This window comes from Diplotaxodon limnothrissa, linkage group LG7, assembly GCF_057381915.1.
Source record: "Diplotaxodon limnothrissa isolate DT_005_m linkage group LG7, D_limnothrissa_male_GT1.1, whole genome shotgun sequence".
NCBI classification, from domain to species: domain Eukaryota; kingdom Metazoa; phylum Chordata; class Actinopteri; order Cichliformes; family Cichlidae; genus Diplotaxodon; species Diplotaxodon limnothrissa.
In genome coordinates this window covers 16,561,931-16,581,678 of record NC_140602.1, presented here as the reverse complement: position 1 = coordinate 16,581,678, position 19,748 = coordinate 16,561,931, and the positions used below count along the sequence as shown (strand labels likewise).

The following is a 19,748-nucleotide window of genomic DNA, read 5'->3' as shown; positions in this document are numbered from 1 at the left end:
CTTTTTGCTCTCAGTAAAAACAAAGTCAAGTGCAAACGAAAGTGCCACAGTGATTAAAAAATACGTTTTCTTCATCCATCACCAAAGTAACATTAGAAAAACTAGTGAACAAAAGGCCTTCATTCGATAAAAATTTAGAAATAATAAATTCAGTGTCACACAGTAAACAGTCCGCTGTGTTCTTTCAGTCTGTTTTGTAACTTTATCCACACACTCCCATCTGGCAGTGTTTTCAAGTCTGGAATGGGATAAAGTTGCATCTGATAAATAGGTATAACTGGCATGCAGTTTTGTATACAGTGCATTCTTCCTCTTCTCAGGCATCTCCCTCTCAAATCCATGAATGTGGTCCCTCACTTGATGTGGTTGCACCCCCTGCTGGCAGTAAGCCTGCAGTGCAGCTCTGAGGTCAGATAGCAGAGTTTCCGAGAGGGAACCAGAGCTCCTGATTGAGCAACTTTTCGTCCAGTTTTATGTTAGTTGCAGCCACAAAAGCCTTCTTGCTCTTTACTACCACTTCCAGGACTATCCCATTCAGCTGTGTGACCAAAGTGTACTCCACCTGTGAGTAGGAAGGAGACACTTTAGTTACCTAGCTTAAGATGTGGTTTTATAATTCTAAATAAGAGTTTATAAGAGGCTATAAATTTGTGGGAATATGATGGTTAGTGGGTCAAAGATCATGTTGTAAATCAGACTGCAGCAGCACAGAAGGAACTCTCATTATAATGAAATATATAAACACATTCATACATTTAGTTATAAGTCAGAGTGAGAACAATTTATCTGAAGAAGTATTCAAAACACAAAGCAAAAGAAAAACAAACTTTTTTTTTCATCACAATTAACTGTACATGTGACAGCTAATGCATGATGACAAAATCCAGCTCAAGGGTTCAAGGATGCATCATCATATTAGGTGAAATTTGTGATTGTGGCTGTACTGCACAATTTCTTTTTTGTTGTTTTTTTAAACTAAGCACTTCAGTTTAGAAGTTTAAGTGAAAACAAATTACCCATGTGAAAGGCACGCAGACTAAAAGTATTAAGTACTATTAGCTGATTTTCCACTTGACGCTACTCAGTCGATCACATTTTTGGATTGCCTCAGATAGCTTGGAACCCCAGCCATATAGATATTAAAAAAAGCACCTGGTGCCACGTACTACCACCTAATGGAAAACCCAAAAACTTAGTGGAGCTGAGCCAAGCCAAGCCACTATGTACTAGTGGAAAAAGATTATAAATGTACAAGCTACCCTGTAATACAGCTAAGTACCAAAAGATGTCTTGACTGTGTCTAATCATGGATAGAGAGGAGGAATGATGGCACTACCAGTTCATTGAAGATGGGGTTGACATTATTGCGGACAATCTTTGTCTTCCTCTTGGAGCGCCTCCGAGGGTCTGGCCTCAGGTATGTGATAACATAGGCATCAGGGTTAGAACCGTTCGGGTGCTTCTGTTGAGGAGAGGCGAATGAACAGGAAGTCAGAGGAGAATGAGCACGTGCCACAAGTACACTCAGTCACATGATAGCAACTAATGCATTTTTGCAAACTGCTGAAGATTAAACTGAGCTTCAGAATGGGGACGAAAGGTGATTTAAGAGACTTTGAATGTGGGGTGGTTCTTGGTGCCTGATGGTAAATGACCTGGTTCTTATAAAGCACTTTTCTACTCTACCTCAAAACTCAAAGAACTTGCCTCATTCATACAAGCACTTTGTTTTATGGCTATCTAGCATTTACACTAGTTGTTTTCCGATGAATGGACCGGAAGGTTGGTGATTCGATCCACCATCCATCCAATTAGTAGATGACCGATTCTATCTCCCGAGCCACAGACAATCACTCAATCCAGACAGGAGTGTTTCAGAAACTGCTGATCTGCTTTTTCACCATGTCCTTCTCTATGGTTTATAGGGGAGGTTCCAAAAAGATAAAGAATCTAGTAAGCAGCAGTTCTTAGGACACAAATACCTGGTTGGTATAAGAGGAGAATAACCTCTGGTAGTTCATGATGGTGTAATGGACACGATCGAAGTAAGGATCCTACAGCTTAACACACTGTGACACAAAACTTAAATGATCTCAAACATTTTTCTTGAACGTGACAATGAGTTCACTGTACTCAAATGGCCTTCACAGGCGCCAGATCTCAGTGCAGTCGAGCACTTTCGGGATGAGAGATTCACAACATGAAAGTGGATCTGTGTGACACTATCATGTCAACAGGACCAAAATGTCTGAGGATTATTTCCAGCACCTTGTTGAATCTATGTCATGAAGAATTAAGGAATTCTGAAGGCAAGACGGTCCAACCTCATACTAGTATGACTAAGTTAATGAGGTGAACCTGATGTAGTATCCAGTGAGTATATATCTGATATAGAACCCTAACTATACATGCTTTACTCTTGCTAAATGCTGCGGGACAGTAATAAGAATAAATTAAACTCACAATGTTCTTCAGGTGTTTTATCATTACAGAGAGCTTGTAGTTGACGTAAGTAATGTAAAGCTGGACCTGAGGCTGCTCTTCTGCAACAGATAATCACACAAGTGCAATTAGATCACAGCAAAGGAATTTCTTATAAATAAACTAATATCACACTTTTCTCAATATACCACGCAATCAACGCTCACATTCACATATTTTTTCCATTGTTCTTACCTGCACATTTTGGACCTCGGTTATGTCCTGGACCATCCAGAAACAAGCTGCAGACAAATTCATTCTGCGGGTGGCAAATTGAGATACTTTTCAAGTTCAGCTCTAATGGGGAAAACAGCTAATCACAAAGGACTACTAAAGCAGGGAAGAAACTCACTCCTTTGCAAGGTCCTTCAAAAAGCTCTTTTAGGTATTTATTCAGCAGAGACATCTTCCTGCCTGGCGTGAATGACATCTGGTACCAGCTCGGAAACCTTGGAAGCAAAGGAGTGGAAGCGAAGTCATGCATCTAATTATGTAATTACTATGAGAACGAGCTGTGCAACAAAATATAATACATGAGAGCAGGATTTATGTTAATTTATTCACTCACTGTGGTAGTGTTGATTCAATAAAGTGTTTCTGCAGCTCCCTATGGATCAGCTCAAACTGTCCAAATGTTTTCTCACTGGTCAGAAACCCATCGTCAATGGTTATCCTTAGGTCATAGAGCTGCAAATCAAACACAACCAATTATTACATTAGATAGAGACTACAGGAACTGTGTTAAAAGCTTCCAGGGAGATTGTTTTAGTAGCTTAAATCACTGCTCATATGCAAACTCCTTTATTTTCACTGCATTTTTGCAAACACCTGAATCCTTGATCCTTGCTGTTATTTCTACTATAGACTGAATGTGACTAGAAGAAGAAGCACTTGACATCAGGACAGCTCTTCGGATCAAAGAGTAGTAAATGCTTACAAATACTCCTCACCCAACCCTTGGGAAAGACTTTATAAGCACAAGACTGCCTTCTGACAAGCTGTAAGTGACAGCAAACAATCAAAAAAAAAAAAGTGTGAATTCGCTGTCACTTCCAAGTGTTTTATTGCCTCCTCCAGCTATTTGGGCCTAATAAACAGCCCTTTAGTGCATCAGGTAAAATCTATTTTATAATGGTTTGTTTTGTTACTGAGGCCAAAGTGCAGTTGCAGGCTTACCACATCTTTTCCCTTGGCAGAGTATCCCAAAATGACAGCTTCCTGAATGTTACTAGCAGGAGCAGGAGCACTCTCCCGGGGCAGGGTGCCCTTTGTCTTGGGTTGAGCAATGTTGTGTGCCAGGAAGTTAAACTTGACTGCAACACAGTCCATACTCTCCTTGATCTTCCTACCACAGGTGTAACACAAACAGCAGAAATTAAATGCAAGTTTGTTTATTTGCGGAAGGATTATATGTATTCTTAGGAAGACGTTGCCACACACGTCACATTACTTTGTAAAGAAGGAGGTGGCCTCCAGATCAGTATCGTGAGGTCTGAGGTTGTTCTGGACGTACTGCAAGTCATTAGAGTCCTTCAGTTCTGGCATTCCTGCATGTAGCATCTGGAAATATACACAATGGGTAGAAACCTGTTTTACGGGATGTTTTCCGTTCTCAGACAGAGTTAAAAAGGGACTGTAATGTTATTTAGTCTTACAAGCTCCAACAAGCTGAGTATGAGTGCAGAACGCTGTCTGATTATGTTGTAAGCCTCACAGCAGAGCTCCACGAAGCGATGCAAGCGTTGAGGCTTCTGCCCTCCACCAGTGATGAAGTGGTGCATCTCAGATGTAAAGATGAAGGGAGACCGGTCCCTATTATTGAGCAGGAAAATGTTTTTTGTTGCTCATACATAACAGCACTCTGTCCTTTTTCAAAATGCTGCTTTGCTTGACTTGCTGACTTGCCTTTTAACACCTCCAAACATCTGTGCATTGCCCATTATCTTCCCGAAGTCAATGTGGAACATGTGCCCACTTTTTTTCAGCATGATATTGTCATTGTGGCGGTCGCAGATGCCCAGGATGAAGGTAGCAACGCACCACCCGGCACACGAGTGCAGGAAGTTCATCACAGCCTGCATATAAACAGAAAGTGTTATGCACGAGAAAGATGGAGCAGTGACAGTGCATCGTTAAGAAAAGGCTTTTCAGATGGTCTTAACCTTCTCGTAGTCTTCCTTAGTTCTGTTAAACATGTGAAACCATTTCTCCAGAGTGTCCTCTCGGAGGCTTCCACCCAGACCCCACTCTTTATGAATCTTTGCCAGGGTCACTGCCTCTGGTATCACTTCCACCAGACCTGACAAGCATAAAATAACAAGCTTTGGAAAAACACAAATTCCAAGACTATTTATGGACGTTCAAAAGCACAAACAAATCTATCATACTGACCCCGAGCTTGGCCTGTAGAAATACACTTGTAGGTGATCATTTGTAGATCGAGTCCCTCTTGGAGCCACACTCTGTCCATCGCACGGACAATCTGAAGTACCAGCATGTCCTGACGCAGGTCATCTCCTGTCTGAACAACACGTTTAACTGAGATTTCCTTAGAGTGTCCTCTAATATTCAGAGCTATGTAATAGCAGTTTTGAAACAGATTTAATTTCCCTGGAAGACAACAAGCAAAAACACAGTGTGGATCGATCCAACTGCATATCATTACTCACCTTGCAGATAACATTGTAGTTCTTGGCCAGAGGGTCAATGCAGATAAATGGGATCCCCAGAGGAGCAGCAAATGAGCTGTGGACCTTACAGGCCTGGAAGTAACACATCAAAGAGTAAACACCTGAAATAAAACGTTGCTGTGTGTTTGCATTAAAAAAAAATACTGATGGGGAGGGGAGAGAGCAGCGACATGTGAAGACGTGTTTTTGCGAGCTCTGCTTAGATTGACCATTTGCGTAATTTTCCCGCTCCCCTTCTAGTACATCCCGGCGCGAACCCGTCTCACAAGTGCCTAATCTTTCGAATCAGTTGTATTTTGTAGTCTAAAGCTGTTCAACATGCCTAAATCGCTCAAGCAGAAGCCGGGGCCTGATGCCTCGGACTTGCCTGGTGCGGATCCGGCCGCGGGGGTGGGGGCCGGGCCGGATCTCGACACAATCATGGCTGCCATAAAGCAAACGGAGCAGAATGTGCTAGCCAAGATCGACTCGTCTGTGATGGCAGCTGCAGGTGAACTACACAAGAAAATAGACGACTTGGCGGGTGATTTAAGGTCAGAGGTCCTGAGTGTGCGCGCAGAGTTTGCGAAGGTTATCGAAGACATGCAGAAAGAAAACGCCACGCTCTCGACCCGCACTGATGATCTTGAGGAGGAAGCTAATGGCCAGGCTAACCGTGTTGTAGCACTGGAAGCTAAAGTTGATGCGCTATCTGCCCAAGTCGTCCGGTTGGCAGACAAGGCCGATGATTTGGAGTCCCGGCAACGTCGTGATAACTGCAGACTAATTGGAGTGGAAGAGGGATTCGGAAATATTCGACCGGAGAAAGCCGTGGCTGAATTGTTGAAGGAAGCGCTCGCCCTCGACTATACGCCGACGCTCGATCGGGCGCATAGGAGCCTGCAGCCGAGGCCAAAGGATGGAGATGCCCCGAGACCGATAATCGTCAAGTTCCACTATTTTCAGGAGAAAGTGGATGTTCTTCGAAAGGCCATGGGGGCAGGTCCCATTACCCGTAATGGGAAGCGTTTCTACATCTACCCAGATTACTCGGCCACCGTTAGAAAGAAGAGATCGGCCTTTACCGAGGTGAGAAGACTGCTTCGCCGGTGTACGGGAGTGAAATATGGTCTCCTGTATCCAGCTACATTGAAAATCACGACCCCGGCTGGCGAACAGATGTCTTTCGAAGACCCGATCAAGGCAAGGCACTACGTCGAGACCAATCTGCGCCCACGGGAGACGGAGGGAGAGTGACAGTTAATTCACGGACCACAACAAGTATCACACGCTGCGTGCTACCATTGAGGTAGTATGCACAGGCTGTGCATTGACTGGTGAACGTCGCCACGCTACGGTTGGATGCCCTTTATGATTGGACAAGGTATAGCTATAAGATGTTGGGGATTTCTGTGGATGTCATGTGGCCTGGGGAATATTTTATTTCAGAATATCTTCGGTATCCTCATTGGTCTTAGTTCCAGCCCGACACCATAACCCCAACAGTGCTTTTATTTTGCTTTTTGATGTATTCTGATTAATTAATCCCCTTTTTCTTATCACCAGTGTCATTATTTTTATTGGGTTTTACCCCTTTCTTGTGGGATTATTTTCCAACCGTGAGTGTTCAGAGCCGTACTGGCCTGTACAGTGGATGGGTGCGGACATGCATGCGGCAATAATGATGCTGAGTTAAGGGTCCTATTATACTTTGTTCTGTCTTTGCTGAGTTCATGTAAGAGTTTAAGCTAGTGTAAACGTGTTATATGCCTAGGAGAGAGAGGAGTGTTTTCAGGGCAGTCTCAGGTTTGTGGAAGACCAGCCCAGGGGTCCAGGATGGTGAGAGGTTTATCTATGTTTATCTGTTTGTTTTTGTTAGTTTTGCTTTGGGTTTATCTGTGGTTTATGTTGTGGCTCAAACAGGCACTGAAACACTGAGATATAACCAACGTGCAGGATCAGTCTATTATCGATTGTGGCACTATGACTCTGGATAATGTGAATAATCAACAGAAACCGGTCTCATTCATTAGCTGGAACGTCAAAGGGCTGAATAATTTGGTTAAAAGAAGCAAGGTATTTAGTCATTTGAAATCGCTCAAACCTGACGTGATGTTTCTACAGGAGACACACTTAAATACTAACTCCCAAAAAAGATTAGGTTGTAAGTGGATTGGACAAATATATCATTCACGTTTTAACTACAAAGCCAGGGGAACAGCAATCTTAATTAGGAAGGGGGTTCCATTTGAACACTCTGAAGTGATATCAGATCCTAATGGCAGATATGTTGTTGTAGTGGGCAAGCTGTTTAACACACCACTAATACTGGCTAATATTTATGGACCTAACTGGGACAACGCACAGTTCTTTCTTAATTTTTTTTCGACTCTCCCAGACCTTGTCTCCTATAAACTAATTCTAGGTGGAGACTTTAATTGTGTCCTTTCTCCCCAGCTGGACCGATCAAGCGTAAGGTCGAGCAACACCCTCTCGTCAGCAGCAGTGGCTATTAATTCCCTACTTCGTTCTTACGGCTTATCAGACCCTTGGCGTGCAACAAACCCATCTACGAAGCAATTTTCCTTTTTTTCCCCTGTACATCATAGTTACTCCAGGATTGATTACTTCATTGTCGATAACCAGCTACTTCCCTTAATTTCCAGCACCAAATACCACAGTATAGTGTTGTCAGATCATAGCCCTGTGCAGATGGGTCTGGTTTTTCCAGGTAATGTAGCGCCCCAACGAACGTGGCGGCTAGACCCCCTATTACTTTTATGTGGACGCTTTAAAACGTTTCTCAGCAATCAGATTGACTTCTTTCTAGAAATTAATGACACCCAGGATGTGTCGAGGGGAGTCTTGTGGGAGTCTATGAAAGCCTATATTAGGGGCCAAGTTATTTCTTATGTGGCACACAGAGACAAGGAGCGCTCTAAACAACTTAAAGAACTGGCTGACAAGATTGCGGATATGGATAGGCGTTACGCTCTTTCACCTACGCCAGATCTCTTTAAGGAGAAATTACTGTTGCAAACTGAATTTGACACGCTTATGACATGGAGAGCCGAAAGAAATATTTTTAAATCCAGGCAGGTATATTATGAGCATGGAGATAAAGCGGGGAGGCTCCTTGCACTTCAGCTCAAACAGCGGTCAGCTGAGCGCGTGATTTCGGGAATTGAAATAGGTGCTGATTCGATATCCCACGACCCCCGAGTCATTAATGACCAGTTCAAATATTTTTACTCTACCCTATATCAATCAGAGGTGGGCAGTAATTCATCCGAGATCTACTCGTTTCTTGACTCGCTGGATCTTCCCAAGCTCTCTCCGGACGCTCAGTCGCCTTTGGAACAGCCGTTGTCGATTGAAGAGATAACGAACGCTATTAAATTATCTCAGACTGGAAGGTCGCCAGGTCCGGACGGTTTCCCCATGGAGTTTTACAAGGAATTCTCTTCGAAGCTCACACCTATTTTAGAATCAGTTTATGCTGAATCTTTTGCTACTGGCAATCTGCCGCAGACGCTTACCCAGGCCACGATCTCAGTCTTACTAAAGAAAGATAAAGATCCTGTACAGTGTAGCTCATACAGGCCAATAAGTCTTTTGTGCTGTGACTATAAGATTTTAACCAAAACTCTTGCACTACGGTTGGACCCTATTATTTCCACCATTATTAATGAGGACCAAACGGGCTTCATTCCAGGACGGCAGTCATTTTTTAATGTGAGACGACTGTTTAATGTGGTATTCTCCCCCCATTCGACAATACAACCGGAAGTTATTCTGAGCCTTGACGCTGAAAAGGCGTTTGATAGAATCGAATGGTCCTACCTTTTCACAGTTCTGGAGAAATTCGGCATGGGACCTACTTTTTGTAGATGGATTAAAGTCCTATATTCAACGCCTATGGCTGCAGTCAGGACAAATGGTCTGATTTCGGAATATTTTTCGCTCTACAGGGGGACGAGGCAGGGCTGTTGCCTGTCACCCTTCCTGTTTGACATTGCGATCGAGCCGCTGGCAATTGCTATCAGATCTGATGAGAGGATTAAAGGTATATCCAGGGGTGAGGTAACTCATAAAACTCTGCTTTATGCTGATGATCTCCTTTTGCAGATATCAGACCCAATTGGGAGTATGCCCCACCTTTTCCGCTGGCTGCGGGAGTTCAGCAACATATCGGGGTATAAGGTTAATTTATCAAAATCTTTACTGTTTCCATTGAACAATCTGGCAAAACAGACCACTTATGACGATTTGCCTTTTAAAATTGAAAATGACAAATTCACATATTTGGGACTGGAAATAGCTGGCTCGATTAAGACTATTTTCCAGTATAACTACAGGTCTATTCTGGACAGTACTAAATCTGATCTGGGTAGGTGGTCAAAACTCCCACTTTCGCTGGCAGGACGGATAAATGTGGTGAAGATGACTGTAATGCCCAGGTTTCTTTATCTATTCCAAATGATCCCCATCTTTCTCCCCAAATCCTATTTTGCCCAGCTGGATCGCTTTGTCTCTTTGTTCATATGGAACAAAAAACCTGCACGCATAAGGAGAGCGAGCCTGGAGAGAGCTAAAGCTGATGGTGGTTTGGGCTTACCTAATTTCTTATTCTATTATTGGGCTGCTAACATTGTCAAGCTGACATATTGGATAACTATGTTTGCGGATGGGGAGGGTCCAGTCTGGGCAGATATGGAACTGAGAGCTACACTCCCAATCTCTCCGATTTCGATCTTAACTGCCCCTCTCCCACTGAATGTCAAAGCATCTGGGCTGAACTCCAATTTGGTGGTTCAAAATTCAATTAAGATCTGGGGTCAATTCAGGAAACATTTTAACTTGACAAATACTTGTAGCTTTTCTCCGATAATGTTCAACCATCTTTTTACACCATCTCAAATAGATCATTCATTTGCAGTCTGGCACAGAAACGGTCTGGTTTTCTTTCAAGATCTCTTCACTGAGGATGGCTTTGTCTCATTTAAATATTTGTGTGAAGACCATAACTTACCAAAGTCTCACTACTTCAGATACCTTCAGGCTCGGAGTTTTGCCTCTAAATTTCTCCCAGGGTAACCGTCTCTGCCCTCTAAGGACCTACTGTATCTAGTTCTTAATGTGAGTCAGCCCACTAAAAGAGCAATATCGAAGATTTATGCATTGATTCTTGAAAGCTGCCCTCATACATGGGACAAACCTAAGGCGGCGTGGGAAGGGGAGGTTGGAGAACTCATGTCAGAAGACATCTGGAAGAAAGCCATACAGCGTATACATACGTCTTCTCTCTGTATTAGACATGGCCTGATTCAATTTAAGGTCGTCCACAGGCTCCACTATTCTAATGACAGACTGTCTAAACTGTACCCTGATGTTGCACCGAATTGTCCTAGATGTGATTACTCTCCTGTTTCTTTGGGGCACATGTTTTGGTCATGTCCCTCCCTGTATGGTTTCTGGACATCAATTTTTCAATCACTGTCAGCTATATCGGGTGAAACACTGCGGCCTGACTCTTTGATAGCTATCTTCGGTGTACCTCGGGAAGAGCTGAGACTCTCTCCCCTCCACAAAAACGCAATAGCCTTTGCCTCGTTGCATGCCCGCCGTCTGATACTGCTGAGCTGGAAGGCGTCGAACCCTCCTTCCTACGTCCATTGGATTAGAGAGGTGATGTTGGGATTAGCTCTGGAAAAAATTAGGTATACCGTGCGCGGCTTGGAGAGTAAATATGACAAAACCTGGTCACGGTTCATAACTCATGTCAAGAGTCTGTCTTTTGCCTGATTTATTGTTCTTTACTTGTTGGTAATTTATGCTCTTGCTCTCTTCTCGGACTGCTGTCCATAGTCTCCTCAATGCCCGTACTTTGACTGTTGGGATTTCTTTATTCCCTTTTTCTTCTTTGTTTCTTCTCTCATGTGCCGGGGTCCGGCTGTTGGTGCTATAATGACTGTCACAGATTGGTTTGAGTGTTTCTCCCCTTTTTTTTTTTTTTTTTTTTTTTGTGTTGTGTGTATTGTGCTTCCTGGTTGTGGGGATGCCACCTGGATGGGGGTGGGGGGTAGGGTTCGCAACTTTTGTAAGAAATTCTGGACTGTTTTGTTGGAAAACTATAAATAAAGTTGTAAAAAAAAAAAAAAAAAAAAAAAAAAAAAAATACTGATATATGATGTGGTGGGTAACAATCTTACTTCTAGCTTCACTCCATTCACACAGACAGCAGGATCTAGTGGTAGGCAACAGCTGATCCCATCCTTAAAGAAGTCTTCAATTCTCCACCCTGTTTTTTTCAAAGTACTCTGCAGACAAAAGAGCAAAGCGGGAGAAAAAACACAAAAGAAAACAAAAAATTAAATGCATTTCTTGTACATCGACAGACACGATGATTACAAGGATTATAAGCCAGGAAGTGAATGCACCAATGAGTTAATTACGGACCTTACGACGAGCCTTGTCAGTACTGCGAATGCTACTAGCCACCTGTACGAGCACGGCCATCAGCTTGGTTTCGCGCTGCAGCTCCTCCCTCAGTGCTTGGCCGCAGCACTGCAGCAGGGCAGCGTGAATTTTACTGAACCAGCTCTGGTAGTGTTGGTCATTGCGGGCATCCTCCAGCAGCCTGACATTATATTCTAGCATGAGTTGTAAAGCTTTGCATGCATGATGTTGTCACTTACTGCCTAAAAGCATCATAGAGGTTGAACCTAAACACAGTGAGTCTAGAACTAAAAGAAATAAGGTCGACTGATAAGTGAAGCATCTTAACTGTGTGTGAAAGCCAGTGAAGATTTGCTTTGTTAACACACACTAGAATACAAAGGCAGTTTCCTAAATTTCACCTCTTTTAGCGTGCACAAAATGTACTTCTTTATATATTTCTGTGATCATATTCAATGATATCAGCTCTAAAAATAGCAGCTGCATTTTTATACCAGCTGGTATCTTTAGATCTCTTATTGGGAGGCCCATTATGCAGTGGGCGGTGCACAGTGTCAAGAGAGAAGAGTTAGCGGGAAATCCTGCAGTTCCTCGTATGTTATGGAAAAACTAGTTTAAGTCATGTCACACAACCCTTTACAGTAAGAAAGACATAGCTTCTATTTGTACTATTCAATGAATTCAGGGGGAAGAAAATGACTTGGAGTAAGATTTCAATTTGATAAGTTTTTATGGACTTGTTCTTATGTGATCACTATTTGATCACAAAATCGAGTAGAGTGAAAAACTGTAATAAATAAATCAATATTTTATCAGTAAAGACAGAAGTCTTTCAGCTTTTTTCATGTTAATATGGCAATAAACATTTTCACCTGAATTAAATGCCAGTAGTTTTAGTATTATTCCTCATCAGTTTAGTGTCTGACTCACCAGAAGAGCTGCTGAGCGATGCGTATGTTCCTAAGTGATCTCTCCAACAGCAGCATTACCAGGGGTCCATCCAATTTCCACTCATTCTTCAGTGCCTGCAGGAAATGATCACTCATCAATCACACATCAAACTACTGAGCGTGCAAAGTGTGCCACCAGTTGTCCAATTTATCATCTGAAAAATTTAACTACTTCAACATCATATTTTTTTTGAGATCTCCTTTGAAAGGTTTGAATGTGTGTTAGTTTGCTCACCTGGACCAGCTGTGGTAAATACACCTCCAGATCCCCATCTGGTATCTGCTCAAAGTACTGAACGGCTGTCTGTCGTACAGTCTGATCATGAAAGCTGGAAGTGAGATCAGTGGGAAAGGGTTCAGATCATTTTTGTTTTAAATGAATGAAACATTAACCAGATATCCATCAGTTTCTATTACAAAAGTTCTTTAGTGTTTATTGTCTTGAATTATGCGCTGTGCTTCATTTATGATGATAATGTAGGTGGCCAGGAATATTAAGAAGATTAAAGAAATGATATTCCAGATCCAGGACGATCAGTGTTAGGCTAAAGGAAGCCAGAACCAAAGACTACGCTGACCTTGTTTTAGGGTACCCAGTTATTACCTTGTGTTAGTTGAACTGATAACTACTTTCATATGTTGTATAAATTTTTTGGTCAGCTTTTCTAAGTGACAGCACTTTATTTTTGCATGTAAACGCTGTACCTGTCGCTAAGCAGGAAAAGGGCTTCCTCAGGTAGATAGATAGCCCAGTTCTCCAGTATGGTATAGATTTCTGTCAGGTTTTCAGGATACCAGTGGGAAACTCCGCCCAGCAGCAGGTGGAGGAACGTACTTTGTTTGTCGCTGCTGTGACGTTTCGTCCACAGGAAAGCTTTCTCATTCTCTGTAAGACTGGTGAAAGAAAAATTATTTTAGGAATGTGTTGCTTGACAACAAAACCCTGGAAGCAATCTTGAAGAATTACTGAGAACTCGTAGTCCAAGGTATTTCTGACTAGTCCTGTTCTCAAATGACTCAGGAATTAAGTCATTCTACTCACAAGCAGAGACAATGCTTCTTTGAAACCTCCAGCATTTTCTTTTGCAGTTCCTCACAAGCCTGTGTGAACAATATTGACCCAGGGAGTGCAATGGGCCTCTTATACTCCCACTCAACCTGGTCTTGAAACTGAAGCTGAGGGAAAAGGTAGGAAGATAAAGAGTCAAGGAATGTGGTGTCGTTTTGCTTTTTGATCAACAGAGGGCAGAGCTGTCCAGTATTACTTACCTGCATTATCACCCCAGTGGCTTGTCTGTGGCTGTCAAAGAGGGCAGCGGACGGAGGAAAAGACAGCTCAGCCAAAGTAGACATACAGAGCAAGACGGTGCCTGTTACGAGAGTCCTGCACACAGAGAGAGAGAATACACTTATTGCAACAGAACTACACTGAGCTTGTAAAAACACAACCAGCCTTTAAACACATGCAATGCAAAGCAATTTGAAAACTGTTCTTGCACAGTGACATGTTTCCATCTGTTGTTTTGAGTCTTTAAAGTATTAAAAGAATGAAGCACTTTCATTTTAATGCGTGAAAACAAACACAGAGATAGTGGAACTGGGGTTTCCTCAGTTAACACCAATACATGATTTAATTCACAGTTGCATATACTCGCCAGTCACTTTATTAGGAACACCTGTCCAACTCCTCATCACTGCAAATATCTCATCAGCCAATTAGGTTTAGATTTTTACAGCTAAAATAGCGCTGTTCTGCTTGAGGTTTCTTCCTGTTAAAAGGGAGTTTTTCCTACCCACTGTCTCCAAGTGCTCGTAAAGTCCAATGAGTGTGCATATGAATTTTAAACCAATCCAAATAGACACAAAAACTTTATAGGTGCTATAGAGATGTAAGCTTTAATGACAACTTACCTATCGCTGTAAAGAGGTAGTACAGCCCACGATAAAAGCTCAGCAGTTTTGCCTTTCTTGGAGCCCTTGAGGCGAAAAGTGAGCATGGACTCATAGGGAAGCTGATTTATTGAAACAGGGAATACTATCCTAAAAACAAAGAACATATAGGTTATATATTATTCATTTACACGCGTTGTTTGTCTTGCAATTATTTTACATTATCGTACTTTAGACCGGTTGTAAATGAAGAAAGAGGAAGTTGGACGTGACAAAATAAAATTTATACTTATGGGCACTATCTAAATCTTACATGCGGTTACACTGGATTGTGTTTCCGTGTGACAAGGCAGTGCTGATATTTTCACAAACTCCACTGTCGCAGAGCTTCCTTCCGACGTACGTCAGCTCACACGAAATAGAGAACGACTCGTAACTAAAAGAAGAGGAACAATAAAGCTGGGAAGATCAGTGAATATCAACGGTGTGGTTAACATTCATGCTTGAGCGCGTGAATTGAGTTTGTGCATGCATATATAAATATATAAAAATACAATAACCACACACGTACATGTCTACCCAGATGGGCTGTAGTTTGTAGAGAGCAGCAACTTTGAGCTGGAGGATGTCGCGGTTGTGGTCTACGTCACAGATTTGCAAGCTGCTCGTTACCTTCGGGGCACTGAAGTCTGACTGGAAGTTTTCAAAAAACACCTGCAGCAGCTTTTGCAGCGCCTCGTGGAGAATGAGCATGGCTGGAGCACAGATAATAAACATCACTTAAGAGAGTCCAACTTTTTAGTAGAACCTTTACAGCAAAATTTGATAGCTGAAACATTTAATAATGATCGTCATTGCTTTATGTAGATGTATCAATAACAGGTGTAGTATACCAGAATTGTAGTTTGCTCTCTTTTTCCTTTGGCATTGATAAAATGCAAAACATGGCACTGAAGCAGTGTTAGTAAAGAGTAGTGTACATATAACACCATGTTTGTGCGCCAGAGGCAAAACTGATATGTCTGACAGTGGTCTTCCAAAAATTGTAAATATTTAAATAACAAATATGTTTTTCAAGTTTTTGAGCATATTGAGCATGTTGTTACAAAACTAAAAATTCATAACCATGTAGGTTGGTGGGCAAGTTTGTGTTGGGAGCTCGGTTTCATATCACACTTCTTTCTTCACTCTGATCCAATCATCTTCTTGTCTGTCACATATAGTAAAAGCTATTTCCTGCTCTTTAAAACTCTGCTATTTTATCATTCTGCCTTTAACACCATTATTTCCAGGATCTTTTACCCACTACATGCCTCATCCTGTCTGTTATACAGACACTTCTACTATTGACACTAATCTGCTCTCTTTTTTTTGATTGGAGTCCAGTCACCAACGCTTCAATGAGTAAATAACTTGTTTCACTTTCAAATAGATTCTCCTTATGGAAATAAACCTGACGCCCAAAATAATCTAAAAAACTTCTTTGCTGTCCAGCAACAACAAAAAGTTTACAGTAAATATACACCACACACAACCACACACGTACCAGTATAGATACTCACCATCTGCACACTCACTTATCTCTTCATGACTCTGCAACACAAAAAATGAAACATCTGTCATTTTTAATGTGAACAGGCATTTTTTGCAGGTTTTTAAAGGTACAAGAAAAACGATGAGATTGAGGCAAATTTTGCAGGTTAGTGTGATACTAACTTCTATTTATACTGATGGTTCTGTTTCTGTGATATAACCTACCAGAGGTCTTGGGTTAATCCTGTTGAGGTTGCCAATGGCATCCTCCAGTTCTTGGCACGTGACACCACACAGAAGGTTGCTGATGGTCCGAGCACGGCTCACAATAACACCAATATTCACCCCAGACTGCAGACCATAATAAGACGAGACACAAATGAGGAGAAATATTGGACAACCATGTATTGAGAAAGAAAATCCACTAGCTGCTTTTATTTATTTATTTATTTTACTGACCTTATTACTGAAGAGCTCTTTTGCCTCTCTACAGTAGGTGTTGAGCACACTCTGAAGACTCAGCCTGAGAGGGGAGGAAAAAGTGTAAACAAAGTGGTAGTAAAACCAGCTCTCTTCATGTTTTCTGCAAACAGACACCATCTGACTGTCTCGCCATCAAATAGCTGTCATTGTTAATGAAACTACTCCTCAAAGCTGGTGGTATGCAGTGCTGCTGGTTGTCTTACTTGCTGGTGTTGAAGACGAAAGCAGAAGCAAGGAACCGGAACAGCTGGCATGCAGTGTTGTCATCCACAGCCTTAAAGGGGGCGACATAGATCGGAATGTTGGATTTTTATGGTTATGGTGTCGCTCATATGTGGACAACTTCCATAAATAATATCCAATATGTAGCTTATATAAAACATTTAACTAATTACACGACAGTGAACATGCATATTTTGTCTTTTATGCATTTAAATCTAAGCGCACATCGGGTTCACCTTTATTCTGTTTACGTCTTCACGCTAAATGCCACCAGTCATGGCGTCATGTTTACACAGAGCAAAGTCAAGAGCTCAGGGTGGAGATTTTTACAGCTACAATAGTTCTCACGATAACAAACCGGCCAGGGAACGGGAAGAGTTGTACATTGTTTCAAGACTTGGGACGAAGCGAAAGGATCCTTTCTGTAAGAGGAAATGGAAAAGGACCTTGAGCCACTCACATCTCTGGCCAGTCCACGTTTGATGCTGTTGATGTTTACCAGTCGGACGGGGACTTCTAGATTAAGCTTGTAGTAGATCTGAATTGTCTCGTGCATGCCGAGCAGCTCTTCACTAAAGGCAGACCAAAAAAAGAGTGCATGGGGCGCATTACACCACATTAAACGATGCAGGTTTAAGAGGACGTCATGAGCTTTTGCAGTAAAATCTAGCAATAAACTTACTTCTGGAGAACCTCCTCGGAGTCGCACAGTTTTAATACGCAATGCTCAGATTGGTCAGGAGGGATGTCTAGAAGCTGGGAGATGTCCTCGATCAGACTCTTCACTGTCCTGTTCACTGGATAAAAGATTAGACTTCAGAGACACCACACATGCCAACATATGAAGAAACTTATGAAGCATTTATAGATATTACCTACAAATGACCCTGTTCAGCACAGTTTCCTGGGTTGCGAGGTTGGGTAATAGCTGCTTACTTGACTGCTGATAAGTCTGTTAACACTTTATGCCAATTTTACCACTTATTTATTTTTTTAAGTTAGAAATATCAATAATGCATAATTTCTAAAACAGACTACGAGTAACAAGCAACATTTTATGATCATTTTTCCTGTTTTAAATTCATTTAACTGCCACAGAAACCAAAAGACGGAGGAAGAAACAAATGTTGTTAAGTTGTCTGCAGATACTTAAGGACAGACAAAAAGCAAGAAAATTGATTTGTGGTTAAACTTTGCAACAGAAAATATTATTACATTTGTGTTAGACCTCATTTTCAGTAAAGACCTCAGAAAGATGCTTAGCCCACGTTTCTGCCCAAATACCATGTGTGATGGCTGCACTGTCATCTCAGAGTCAGTGCATGATGACAGAAGAAGCTTTGCAGTGAATTCAGTGATGGGTTTTAAACATTTGAATGTACAAATTGCACTATTGTAGCCACTTTTAAAGGATTTCTCTCTCTCCAGTATTTTGTGACATTGGATGGGAGCTGCTGCTAGCTAACAGAAGCAAGTGAACTGGTATATATACAAATGTTACCTGAGGTGGGAATGGGGATCTGGTTTTGGTCCCACACCACACTGATAGTCACCTCGACCTGCTGCAGCAGAGCACGGTTGATGTCCAGCAGTCGACCGCATACCAAACCGGAGTTGTAAAGACTTTCTGTGTGCTTGTATTTTGACATTAAGCTGCCAGAGACAGTGAAGAAAAACAGGTTGCAAAATTCCAAATGAAAGTATGATTGCGATTAGAAACCAACTGGAACTACAGAGGAGCCGTCCAGTAGCAAAACAATTGACAGTAAATACACAGCATATAAGATTTAAAGTCCAGTGACTAATTTTGTTTGCCTGATTTCTGTCATAGTAAAGGAGAATATTGTAAACAAAAGCATTTTATAGTCATTTCATTTCCACACAAGTTGTTTTTATGGTCATTTTCATACCTGGCAGTTGCAGCAGAAAACGAAACCATTGTCTTGGTGCTGCCCTCCGGAGTGTCTATGAGTGTGATGGCCCATATATCCTGATGAGGAAAAGAATACAAGAGACACTCTTCAGTCTTCTCTCTGTATTTTGGGTTTCGATCTTGAACATTAAGGAGCTTTTTGTCTACAATGAGTATTGGAGATGCTCACTTGGTTGCATACGGTCTTGGAGCGAGTCAGTCTTTGAAGAGGCTCGCTGAAATCACAAGAAACCTGCTTTTTGAGTCCCGGCCTGGGAGGAGGAGGAGGAGGAGGAAGTCGAAGGACCTTTTCTCCTCTCAAACATTCACTGGGAAGCCTACATCTTTGTAGATTAGGAGATCTTGGGGGTACTGGGGGGCGACCAATGGTGCTCTGCTGGTTGGTATTTCCAGGACCTCCGATCTCAAAATTCCAGATATCATTTCCAGGTTTAGGCTGGGTTAAAGTGGGGGATTCTGGGATGTCGTACAAATTAGGCCCATCATTTTGTGATAGGTCATCAATGCTCTCATACAGGTGTATTGCTTCTAAATCGTCCCTCAAAGGCATGGGGAGATCGGTGTCGCTCGCATCTTCTCTGTGGAGTGTTTCAGCTGAGCTTTCCATTGCATTTTATTCATGCAAACAAGTTTTTCTGGATGCTGGTGTTTCACACTCCGCACGGCCTTCATTCACAGCATGGCAGAACAGAAAAAACCTATGTGGTGGTATTATTAATAATGACAAGTTAGGATACTTGATGACTTACATTAGAAAATGCGAATTGTTGAAGGTAGGGCGGGTTTTATGAGCAGAGTCTAACTGAATCTGAAGGTTCAGGCTGGTGTAATTATTAACAAGCTTTCAAATCTTAACAGGAAATCCAACAGAGCACACCAATAAGCCCACAACAATGCCTTGTTATATATCAGTGACACCACAAATAACACATTATGACTTAAATTCTATTTTTAGACAGTATAAAGCTGAACAGCAGGGATTTTTGAATTTAAATCAAACTCAAATCTAGCCTGGTACTTTTTCATATCACGTAGTGTTTTCCCTTCATGTCACAGAAGGTCCTCTATAGTAAAATGTTAAGAGTAGCTGTGAATAACAAGATTTATCTTTTGCAAATTCACGGGTAG

The 19,748-nt window shown here is 41.9% G+C and overlaps 1 protein-coding gene across 1 annotated transcript; it reads right to left on the bottom strand.

The window, feature by feature from the left end:
* Positions 1-409: 409 nt before the first annotated feature.
* pik3c2g (phosphatidylinositol-4-phosphate 3-kinase catalytic subunit type 2 gamma) lies at positions 410-19,227 on the bottom strand. Its single transcript, XM_085357562.1, has 32 exons — positions 18,790-19,227; positions 18,598-18,677; positions 18,189-18,340; positions 17,370-17,484; positions 17,148-17,259; positions 16,669-16,739; positions 16,442-16,505; positions 16,208-16,333; positions 16,012-16,042; positions 15,021-15,204; positions 14,763-14,885; positions 14,471-14,599; positions 13,829-13,943; positions 13,602-13,735; positions 13,265-13,453; positions 12,795-12,888; positions 12,540-12,634; positions 11,610-11,790; positions 11,363-11,470; positions 5,151-5,243; positions 4,873-5,002; positions 4,644-4,780; positions 4,387-4,556; positions 4,137-4,293; positions 3,932-4,041; positions 3,658-3,826; positions 3,050-3,168; positions 2,834-2,930; positions 2,677-2,740; positions 2,464-2,543; positions 1,337-1,462; positions 410-562 (listed from the first exon to the last, which is right to left on the bottom strand). The coding sequence occupies exons 1-32, from the start codon at positions 19,225-19,227 to the stop codon at positions 410-412; spliced, it is 4,146 nt and encodes a 1,381-aa protein (XP_085213688.1).
* Positions 19,228-19,748: the final 521 nt, after the last annotated feature.